The following is a 12,691-nucleotide window of genomic DNA, read 5'->3' as shown; positions in this document are numbered from 1 at the left end:
GCCCAATTTGTGTGCTTTCCCATTCACTCAGTTGGCCATCTGTTTAACGTTGGGAGATTACAAGAGGGCGATATACCATTTACTGAAGCCAGTCACGATCTCGCACGCACACACACAGGATGAGCTGATGCAGCGCAGGAGATTGCAGTCCAAAGTTATGAAGGTTTTTGTACTTCTTTAAGAATGAACAAAGTGACATTGATTTTGCAGGTTAGTGAAACTAATGTAACTGCGCAAACTGAACGATTAGAAATGGCGACATTTATAATGCAATTTCTCTGTATGTAGCCTTGAATAGGTCTTTCATTCAAGCTGCCAAACCACAAATCGACATACTTGCAACTGAAAATACATTGTGTAGGCTCTATGAAAGATACATGTTCACAATAGATCACCCAGTGAAGGCTAGGGTAAATAATCTTTGTCCTTTGATAATGATTTGTGTCTAAATAAATGGAAAACTATGCGAGTTGAGCTCAGTGTTGCTGCAAAATGTTGACACTGAGCGTTGGCTGTGTGTGTGTGTGTGTGTGTGTGTGTGTGTGTGTGTGTGTGTGTGTGTGTGTGTGTATACCTTTGTAGAAAATAAATAATTGTTTTAAATTTTAGATCGCACCATGTCGTCCATCAGACATGTCCGGTGTGTGACGCCCTTTAATTTACCTTGCTGCTCACACTTTACCAAAGTTGTGTTGACAAATATGTCTGAATATACAAAGATTATTGTGCAACGAGCAGCCTTATTTATATCTGAAAACAATTTGATAATCATCGGGAAAATCTTCAGATTATCGATGCGTAAAAAAGGCATCGATCCCAAGCCTACTAAACACGATACTGGAATAGGGGCTAAACAAAGGAAGCTAGACGAAGTGCATCAGAATGGAACAGAACGCAGGCATCCCAAGTCACGTTGTTCGAAATTGAACTCCTTTCAACTTGTGACAGGGTTTTAAAAACACAATGCTCAGTGCGATACACTGATTAAGGAGCAAGATGCCATGGTCAAAGACATCAATCTGCCACTTTCATAGACCATCAATTAAAAAGTAGCGCAAATGGTATATAAGAACAGAACATATTCCTGTAGTTTTCTGTAAAACTCGAAGGTTTTACCGGACTACATTGCAATGCTGTGTGAAATTGACAATTAGGATATTATATTTGTTTTTTAATGCTATATTATGTTTGTATAGTAATTTTCTAATATTTAATACAATGATAATAACAATAGTATCTTTATGAAAATAGCTACAGTATATCGTTCACCCTGTTATTCAAACAACATTTACATTTCATTCATTTAGCAGATGCTTTTTCCAAAGTCACTAAAAAAAATGAGGAAGGATACAATATAAGTGATTCATCCTAAGGAGACTGTAACACAAAATGCTGCATTACAAAGTTTAAATTGTATTAGAAAAGTATTAGCTAAGACAGAGATAAGAGTGAAAATTCATAATAGAGTGCAATTCTCTAATTAGAGATTAGAGATTTTTTTTTGTGGTACCATGATACTGCTCGGAATTGTGATACTTTAGCTTGTATAATTCTGTATAACATTATTGAGGTATTTTGACAGGATGTCAGAATTATTATTAAAATGCTACACTAACTGCTAGAGTACATCTGTGTTGTTTGACTCGTTTAAGACAAATAATCAGCAGCAAGGAGAGAAGTCTGTGATCCACATTGATTTTTTTTTTTTTTTTCTTTTGAGAGAGACTGTAAAATGTAATATACAAATGCAGGTGTTTGCTTCACACTTACCTGCACTTTTGTATGTCTTTTGATTCTGTAGAGTTCAATCAATCAAAATCCATCTTTAAAAATATATATATTAAAACATTATTTAAATCCCATTGAATCATGATTTTAGCAAGCTAGTGTAAATCGTGAGTATGATAAATGCTGAATTGTTGTTCCCAGTTGTAAAGCTGCTCATGAGCACAAACATCGAGAGGCTGTTGAAAAAAAGACAAGGTTAAACTGCATAGACTGTGTTTATAGATATGGTAGGAGATAAGAGTAGGAAGCACATCAAAGTGGAGTCCACAAAATTGGATTGACTGAGGAAATCTACATTTGCTCTGCACTCATTACCATCCAGTCTTCTGCACTTGGCATCCAAATGCCTTTAAGTGGAGGACAGTGAATGTTTGGACAAAAGCTTCCTGTCTTATGTAGCTTTTGTTTTCTTAGATGTTTTGTTTTGCAGTTGCTTATCTCATGTTAGAATGCTTGTCATAGGTTTGTTTACTTATTAACTACTTGTTGCAAGTTCCACAATCAGCCTTGTGGTGTAAATTTGACTCGCAACGAATCATTAACTTTCATTAACTCGCATTGATTTGTTCCTTGGTATTCGTGCTCAACTTGAACAAATGTATACATTGATTACAAAGTCAATAATGAGTGATGAGCTTTTGGGATACTGGGTGACACGTTTCCTAAGGGCTAATATTACACTGTTTTCAGAAGACCACAAATACAAATTAACAGCTCTGCCAGCAGGGGTTATAATTAACAGGTATGGGTTTATGAGGGAAAACTGGGGCATTGCTGTGCTGCTGCATGGTAGATTTCTAGTCATGCAGTGAAACAGATGCAGTGCTACTCTTGATCTTGTGCTCTCAAGAAGCTGGTGGTGACAAAAGAGAAGACATGGGCTGTAGGGCTGTGAATCTTTGGGTTGAAAGTGAATCAATTCATTTAACGATAAGTATGTTTTTGATTTGATTCAAAGGCTTTTTTTTTTTTTTCACATTTATTACGGTTCAATTCGATAATCGAATCAAATTTCATTGTGTATCTATTTGAGTCTGTATTTTTACAATGCAGTTATAGTATTCTTTAAAAAAAAAAAATTTGGAAAGCCCCATTCCCAATGCACTGCAAGTTATGTGGTGGCGTAGTGACTCGCTTCAATCCGGGTGGTGGAGGATGAATCTCAGTTGCCTCCGCATCTGAGATGTCAGTCCACGCATCTTATCATGTGGCTTGTTAAGCGTGTTACCACGGAGACCTAGCGCTTGTGGAGGCTTCACGCTATTCTCTACGGCATCCACGCACCCCACCGAGAGCGAGAACCACACATTATAGCGACCACGAGGAGGTTACCCCATGTGACTCTACCCTCCCTAGCAACCGGGCCAATTTGGTTGCTTAGGAGACCTGGCTGGAGTCACTCAGCATGTCCTGGATTCGAACTCACAACTCCAGGGGTGGTAGTCAGCGTCAATACTCTCTGAGCTACCCAGGCCCCTCCACTAATGTGTCTAAAGCAAGAACAAGAAAGACAAACTACTAGACTGTTTATTGCACCAAAAGTAACTTGAAAGAAAACACATTAAATACTTGTATATACAGGCTACTTGGAATACAACAAAGAGTGTAATGTGCCAATAAAATATTTTAGAGCTGAGCATAACTAAAAAAATCCTTGTTATACATATTACATGTATTGACTATAGTAATTACAGTCAGTTATGCATAATCACAAGCAACTAACCCTAAACCAAACCCTTACCCTAAACCTATAGTAAGTATATGTTAATTAGTAATAATCAGTAATTACTTGTGTAATTACACTGTAACAAGGACATATTTTTAAGATTTTATTACTTTGCATGACTTTTCCAGGCCTGGAAATCACGATTTTAAAATTCCCTGATATTTCCAGGTTTTCCATGATTGTGGGGACCCTGAATCTGGACACCAATTCCCCAACTAAAAACAATTATGCCAGTAAAATGACACTATTTTATCTTATAAAAAAGTAACAGCCAAGTTTCCCTAGTTAAAAGCAAAGCATTTTATTTCAATAGTGGCCACGTAATGAGATGGAAGCTTTAACAAATGGTTTGAGCGTGTTTGACTCAAGACGAGAGCTATTGCACGCTGTCATTTGCTCATGTGAAGGTCCAAGTTGTGGTTTTCAACAGGTCAGCAGGCATTGTGGCATGAAAAACTAGAAATAGCTGTTGAAATACATTGTGTGTGTGTGTGTGTGTGTGTGTGTGTGTGTGTGTGTGTGTGTGTGTGTGTGTGTGTGTGTGTGTGTGTGTGTGTATGTATGTATGTATGTATGTATGTATGTATGTATGTATATATATATATATATATATATATATATATATATATATATATATATATATATATATATAACATAATGTATATATATAACATATATATATTTGTTGTTGTGAATTAACAGACCTCCTGTTAATTCAGCTCCTTAATCTTTTCACAGTCACCCTTTTTTTTTTTTTTCTCCCAATTTGGAATGCCCAATTCCCAATGCGCTCTTAAGTCCTTGTGGTCGCGTAGTGATTCGCCTCAGTCCAGGTGGCAGAGGACGAATCCCATTTGCCTCCACGTCTGAGACCGTCAACCTGCACATCTTATCACGTGGCTTGTTGAGCACATCGCCATGGAGACATAGCACGTGTGGAGGCTTCACGCCATCCACCGCGGCAACCACGCGCAACTCACCACGTGCCCCACCGAGAACTAACCACATTATAGCGATCACGAGGAGGTTACCCCATGTGACTCTACCCTCCCTAGCAACCGGGCCAATTTAGTTGCTTAGGAGATCTGGCTGGAGTCACTCAGCACGCCCTGGGATTCGAACTAGCGTACCCCAGGGGTGGTAGCCAGCGTCTTTTACTACTGAGCTACCCAGGCATTGGAAAACATAATACTGTCTTCAGAGCTTTGAGAGTTGCATCTCTTCTGACGCAGACTCCCATCCAGTTGAATATTTAATGGTATAACTAACACCTAATCTTCATGTGATTCCGGTCCCGTTCTTTTTTCTGTCAAACACAAAATTTGTTTTTTGGCAGAATGTCCTAGCTGATATTTTCCATACAAAGCAAATGGACAATCATTTTATACTGCTTGGCTTCAAAAGGATAAAAAAGCACCATAAAAGTATTGTGGTAGTACAACTCATGCAGTATATTCCAAGTCCTGTTTGAGAAACAGACAGAATTTTAAGATGCGCCACGCCAGGTTTTGACATCATTGATGGCGAATGCCATTGGTTCTCATGTGTCGATTGCAGTATATGATCACCATCCTTGTTTACACCATCCAACTTTCCTTGTATGTAAATAGTGAAAGCTGAATATTTTTCTTCATAATTTCTTCTTTTGTGTCAAGGAAGAGGGGAAGGGAAGTAAATTATGACTTTATTTTGAGGGAATTATTCCTTTTTAAAGTTTTTTTTCATTCATTTCTAAGGTAAGAGTCACAAGGACTGGGTGTGACCTTTCCTGATACGATGGATGTTTAAAATGCATGGGCTATCAAATCTACATGGACTGTTGATGGAATTGAATCCTACTCACAATGCCTGTTAGGAGGGAAAAATCAAGCATGCTCTCTTGAGATGTTCTTGGCTTGGTTTGCATTGGAGCTAAAATTCTCCTCTGCTCTGGGGGTATTTGTATCATGAAATGCAGAACAAAAACTCTGGAATTTACAGATTAAACTGCACAGAATGCCTCTCTTTTGACATTCTGACAGGAGACTGAAAGATTTGAATGGAAGAGACAAAACAGATAAAATCAGTAATTCCTGGCACATTTTGAAGCAGCATAAAGCAGTGTTTTTGTTGTGGATAATTGGGTAAATGATTCATCGGTTTTCACTGTGACATTTAAATGCATACATATTCATTAATATATTAGGGGCCGTTTACACGACAATGTTTTCAACTAAAAATGCGTTTTGGCTGTTCGTTTACACGACAACGGTGTTTTGGGGCCTGAAAACACAAACTTTTGAAAACGGGTTTCAAAGTGCACGTTTTTGAAAACGATGCTGTTATCGTCTCTGTATAAACAAACAAAAACACGAATTTGTGAAAACGATGACGTCATGCGCACTGGTGTCTGTGGAAATAACAGTAATCAACAATTTATTCATTTGGACTGTTTTGTATGGAGTGTGAACATTGTACAGTAAGCAGAACCTGCAGTTTGAAAATCTTTAAATTAATGTATGGATTCAGATGGGAAAAATGTATTTGTATTTTAAATGTTATTTACTTAATTTTATTTGATGTACCTTTACCCTGCAATTAATTCACCCACTGCTGACTATTTAGCCTATAGACAGAGATGTGATGCCATGTACAGTATTCAATGATATGCTTAGAATATGAAAACATGAGGCAGTGAAAAAGCATGTTAGATCCAGTGTACACAAGACCTCTCTCTCCGTCAGAAGATATCCATATATCAGAGTTCTGTCTGATATCCAAAACCAGTCAACATCAACAGCTTGTTATGTTAACTTACTCTCCTACCAGCCAAAGAGTCAGCAGGGGGAATAAAGAAGAAGGCAGGAAACGAAGTAATGGTAAAAATGAGCAGAGTTTATTGAATAATCTTGAGAGTTCAGTCTATAGGCATGCGCACGAGTAATTCAAAACAACGCGCGATACATTCAAAACTACGGTGGCGGACTACAGGACTGTGTTTGTGCTGCTCAAGATTGAGTTTATTGATGCTTCTCAAGCAAAGTAATTGTAGTTATAAAGCAACCTCATCATCCATCCAGACAAAATTGCTCGATGCTTTCGCCATCTTCATTGTTTGTATTCACCGCTCTGTGGAAGAATGCTTATGTGCGCAGGCGCATAGTGTTTCTTTACAAAGTGACATTGCAACTACTGGCCTGACATGCATAATATAGCGTTTTAGTCGTTTTCGCGGATCCGTGTGAACAGGGATTGTTTTGACAACATTGTCGTCTGTATGCGAAACTTTTCAAAAACGCAAAGGAAAACTTTTCCGTTTTTAGTGCATCGTTGTCGTGTAAACGTACCCAGACTTATCTGCATATTTTTGGGTAAAAGTTATTCCTGGTATATTAAGAACACTACAACACATCAAAAGGTAAAAACAGAATACAGTTATGGTGATTGGGGGAAATTATTTTACAACAATAGACAAGATAGAGTGTAGAGAGCAGGTGGCCCTATTCCAAGAACATCTTGACCACCCACATTTGTGCTTAAAGAATTCTTAATTACCAAGCTTGGGCAAAGATGTGCATGTTTAAGACTGACTGAAGCACTGTTTAAGCCAAAATAAAAAGTGATGTCTTTATTTTGATGTGTATTTTTGTTAGGCTGTGAAGACATTGTGGCAGAGAGCATCTCGCTGGACTCTGTGGTGGCCATTCTGAAGTGGAGTTCACAGCCCTACGGTTCCAAATGGGTTCATCGGCAGGCTATGCACTTCCTGTGTGAGGAGTTCAGCCAGGTTATGACCTCCGATGTTCTGTACGAGCTCAGCAAGGAGCACCTGTTGGCAGCCATTCAATCTGATTATCTGCAGGTGATGACTTTACACCAGTTGAATAATTTCATATTTCCCAGTTCAATATTGTCTAATCAAATGAAATTGTATTTTTAGCTCAGTGTTTTAAACATCTACACTGTTAGGTCCCTCACATTTGATTTCATACCTTTAATAGCCCACTATCCAACTAGTAATCAGCCTGATTATACAGGGCTTCCTTAAGACCGACACGTTAACCCACCAACTAGTCAATTATGAAAACATGTATTTTTGTAAATCCCAAGGTAAGACCAGTTCAAGCTTATTTTCTCTCTTCCAACTTAGAGAGGGGATTCAGGGTAGCCAGCTCATATTGCACAATTGGGAAATATGTTTATTTCAGTCCATACATCATTCAATCAACAGAGTGTCAGTGTCAGTTTGTTGCGTCTGTATCAGTCTCTGCAGATCAGGGCTCTCTTCTCTTAAAGGTTACCTGGTTTTGTTTTTGGACGAACGAGTCAGCTGTATCAGATAACCCCTTAACTCTCCCAGTGAGCTTATCCATAGTTTTCCTGACTGAATGCTGGGCGGCATTATGATGATTTTAATTGCCGCTAGACTGTTTTCTGGTGCCGGTCTCCATAAGAAAACTACCAATATGAGCATTTCAGGCAGAGAACAACAACCCTTTTAAGTGCAAGTTGGAGTAAAAATTAGTTCAGGTTCAACTTGTGCAGTTGTTGGCAGTTATAACTCAAAGTAGTTAATGATATCAACCTTGTTTCATAGCTTCATGGTATTCACCACTCCTTAAACTTAGTACAGTATCAGCACTATGGAGCCCCATTCCTTTTTTTTTTTTTTATTTATTTTTTTTTTTTACTATTTTTACAAATTGAATGCGCTAAACCAGTGGCATACACAGATCTCAGCAGGGAGAGGGATGGTAGGGTAAAAACTTATTTTTAATGAATAGTATTTATATACTTAATTCTTTGCTTTTAGACTGTTTAAGCATTTTTATTTTATTACATACATATCCAAAATGTTCCTATTGTTTCCTTAATCACAAATAATAGCCTATTCTGTTTTTCACAAAAAGCACCATGGTGTTACTTTTATTGTTTTTTTAAGACATGGTCCGTGATAATGCCATGTTTTTACATGTGCCATAGCACAACAGTGGTATTTTTTAAAGAACCTTGGAATACCATGACAATATCATGAAATAAATATAGTAGTGCTGTCAGTCGATTAATTGTTAATCGTGATTAATCGCATACATTTTCTAAGATTAATCACAGATTTTTAAAAAGTGCTGAAATTTGACTAAAAATACTTTTCCTGTCAAAATGCATTTATTTCCTCCTTAGGAAAGAAAACAACAATGTGAAACAATATAATGCTTTAACATTTTCCAAACAAAGTCTTCCACAGTATAGATAAATAAATGCACTAAAATAGCACTAATTCAAGCAACATTAAATGTTTCCTAAAGTCTAAGTGGGAGTTTGATTGATTGAAAGAACTAGTCCCCACATAGGTTGCATATTCATTGCAATGGTAATTACATTTCTTAAACTTATATCCTCCACAATATGAATCTGCCAGTAGACTGTGGCTATAATTTTTTTTTTTTTTTTTACAGCAATCTTGAAGCCGCATTCATGATTCGTATCACGGCGACAATGCCAGCATCAAGTGCCGCTTTAAACTCCACATGAAAAGCGCTTGCTGACAAAAACGCCTTATTCTGCATTTGGTAATAGTTAAGACTTACCGTGCTTCTATGGTAATTAAAATGCACCTTACTTGGGCTGAAAAATACTTGATTTCTTTCACAAGTTCCATCTAGGCTTGTTTTGTACATTTTAAATAGCTTTAAAAGCTCCTTTCCCCAACACTTTATCACTGACACTGAATAACTGAATCTCAAAAGGCCTTCCACAAGCACACATTCATACATTAATGCCATGTTCCCTACAGAGTACCTACTTCAAGGGCTCAGGAGTTTGGAGTGAGTAGGGCATGGGGAGGATCACTTGCGATTGGAATCTGCTCCTAATCTGCTGTAGCACGCATTGTTAAAGGCACATCCACCTTCTTAAATGCTTCGTGATTTACAAAGAAATCTCATAATGACACCTGATTACTGTTATTGTATGATTATTATGAGATTTAAATTGTTTTATCTAATTATTTTATTTTTATTATTAAAATTTCTCACCTTTTTCCGGACGACCAAAAGGGTATGAAGGTAAAATAGTGCCTAAATGATCTGCATGCGCAAAGTAAGATTTGTAAAAGCATAAATGAAGTGTGATAGAAATATTTTCATGCACAAAGTAAGATTTGTGAAAGTGTAAATCAAATTACATAAACTGCATGCGCACAGAATGTTTTGTAAAGGTGTAAAGTTGCAATACTTTAAAGATTTGCATAAGTGTAATTCATGTGTTTAGAATCTATAATTGCGTATTAACGCAAAGTAAATTTGGTGTGTATTCTTCTGACTTTTTCTCGGCCTTACAATTTTGGCACTGTTTTTGCGCCTAAACATGGCCAAAAACATTGCAAACCTGCAATCAGCAATATGCAAGCAAAGAAAGGAAATCATGAACAGCAAAACGGATCGACAGTGTAGAATCAGTCTGTATGTGTAAAATAAACTACTGCAATCTTGTAAATGACTTGTGGCATAAATATTTTCCAGAAATAATCCGATATACACTGTTCCGTCTTCCCTTTGTTGCGCTTTTGGCATGAATTTCTCACTGAAAAGAGTTTTGCAAGAGCAAGGGGGAAGGCGGGTCTGCCTGCTTCTAGTAACCAATCAAATGATGTTTTCATTGACCAGTTAACTCTGACCTGATTGGTTTAATAACGTGACAGACCGTTTGTTCTTCATTATGGCTCAGCATCATTCCTCTGGGTATCCCTACTCTCTTAAACTTAAATATTTAATACATACACATTCTTTTATTGCGAGTGTAAAGTTGAGCTGACGCCATTTATTGATATTAATCTCAACTGGTATCATTGAACTCATTCTAAAAAACAAAATGATATAAATAAACTATCTATCTGTTCACAGAGTTTTGTTTTATATGGCTTACTTTATTTGTTTTCTGCATGAGTTCTGTGATACCAGTTGAGATGACACCATTTATTGATATAAATCTCAATCTGGTGTTCAAATGTTTCTTCTTGTTGCTGTTCATTATTTTAATTTTATTTTAATTACTTTCATTTATCATTGGCATGGCAGATGGATGGATGAGTGGGTGGATGGAACTTGCTGGTATCATTGAACTCATTCTAAAAAACAAAATTATATAAGTAAACTATCTATCTGTTCACAGAGTTTTGTTTTATATGGCTTACTTTATTTGTTTTTGCATGAGTTCTTTGATACCAGCTAATTCCATCTATTCACCAAAATGCCTTGCCAATGATAATTAATAGTAAATATAATTAAATCGTGTATGTATTAATGTTTCAATTTAATATTTAAGAGAGGAGAGATACCCAGAGGAACGATGCTGAGCCATATGAAGAAGCTGTCTGTCATGTTATTAAACCAATCAGGTCAGAGTAAACTGGTCAACGAAAACCTAATTTGATTGGTTACTAGAAGCAGGTAGACCCGCCTTCCCTTGCGCTTGCAAAACTCTTTTCAGTGAGAAATTTGTGGAAAAGTGTGAGCGCAACAAAGGGAAGATGGAACAGTGTATATCGGATTATTTCTGGAAAATATTTATACCACAAACACAAGTAATTTACATGTTTGCAGTAGATTAACATGTAACTACTTGTAGTAGTTAAACATACAGACTGATTCTATACGGTCAATCCGTTTTGTTGTTCCTTGCTTGCATATTGCTGATTGCAGGTTTGCAATGTTTTTGGCCATGTTTAGGCGCAAAAACAGTGCCAAAAGTGTTAGCGCTAAAAAAAAAAAAAAAAGGAAGTCAGAAGAATACACACTGTGTTAATGCACAATTACAGATTCACAACACATGAATTACAATTATGCAAAGAATTAAAGTATTGCTAAAAAAAAATTCTTACACTTGCAACTTGATTTACACCTTTACAATACATTCTGTGTGCATGCAATTTATTTTTACGCTTGTAACTTAATTTACACTTTTAAAAATCTTACTCTGTGCATGCAAATCATTTAGGCACTATTTTACCTTCATAGAAGAGCACCTTTAAATTTGTGAACGAAAAAGGCTCGCGCCACTGCTGCCCCCCTTGCGTGCGTGCTACTGTGCTAAACAAAGAACATAAGCCGATGTGAGTGAAAACACTGGAGACCTGAAAATGAAAACAAGCATCCGTTATGAATCGTGGAACACTTTCACGTTCAGGAAAAAAGTGGATAGTGAGAGCAACTACACCATGGGTTTGGCCTGGGACATTGAAGCCTGTTGGCGCCTTAACACTCGTACTGTATGTGCTTGTTCTTTAACGTTTATAAGTCTTCTCTAACTCTACTTCAGGTCAAACCTGTATAGGAAATTAATCCCTCTGGTGACTAAAAATTTGTAAACTTGAACGAAGACCAGCATTGGTTTGATAGATATACTCTTCCTCAAAAATGGGGGTATTGACTGATTGATGCAACACCCCGAGTCTGACAGTGCAGGAAGAGAAATGATAACGGAATACCAAAGAATATTTATACCTCTGTGAAAAGCCCACAGTCTAGTTCTTACTCTATTTGCAGGATTTCAATACTCAAACAGTGAGTGTTAGTTAGAGTTAGGGTAAAAAATTAACACTTGCCATGTGCCTAATGCCAAAAATTTGTTTAGTTTTGTATTCCTGTTTTTTGTTTTTTTCTTCTTCTTTAAAGATGTGCTATGCCGGCATTGTTTTTTTTTGTAAAAAACAATATATTTTGCTATCTTTACTTTCCACCTAGATGCACCAGTTTCCAGCCTGTCAGTGCTGGCTCAGGGGCTCATTTCAGTAATATTACCTGGTACTTCTTTCCTATACACAGGCCAGTGAGCAGGACATCCTGAAATATGTGGTCAAGTGGGGTGAACACCAGCTAATCAAGAGGATGGCTGATAGAGGTAGTGTACCACACAGATGTATAATGGGGTTCAAAAATCTGCTTTGAAAATCAGTGATTCAAATTCTATTTTTAAACTTGGAAATAAAGAAATTTAAAGATTTTGAAAAATGTAAAACAGCAAAGAAACATTATGATGTAAAATGGATAAGAAATATTTAGATTTTGAACTATTTCTAGGTCATTAATTAAATAAGTACATTTGCAACAATGACATATTAACTCATTTGTACGAAAGGTCAGTTTTCCTGTTTTCCATTGACACACACAAGATGATCTTTGAACATTTATAAGTCATGCT

The 12,691-nt window shown here is 36.9% G+C and overlaps 1 protein-coding gene across 4 annotated transcripts in view; it reads left to right on the top strand.

The window, feature by feature from the left end:
* The window catches only part of LOC127409847 (BTB/POZ domain-containing protein 7-like), an 89,190-nt gene that overhangs the window by 60,472 nt on the left and 16,027 nt on the right, over positions 1-12,691 (top strand). For all 4 annotated transcript variants that reach the window (XM_051644739.1, XM_051644735.1, XM_051644738.1 and 1 more), the window contains 2 exons: positions 7,147-7,355; positions 12,316-12,391. In XM_051644739.1, the coding sequence (XP_051500699.1) occupies positions 7,147-7,355; positions 12,316-12,391 (285 nt within the window). The remainder of the gene's footprint in view (positions 1-7,146; positions 7,356-12,315; positions 12,392-12,691) is intronic.

Source organism: Myxocyprinus asiaticus, chromosome 19 (assembly GCF_019703515.2).
Source record: "Myxocyprinus asiaticus isolate MX2 ecotype Aquarium Trade chromosome 19, UBuf_Myxa_2, whole genome shotgun sequence".
Lineage (NCBI taxonomy): Eukaryota > Metazoa > Chordata > Actinopteri > Cypriniformes > Catostomidae > Myxocyprinus > Myxocyprinus asiaticus.
The sequence above is the reverse complement of the archived record's forward strand: the minus strand, read 5'-3'. Positions and strand labels throughout refer to the sequence as shown.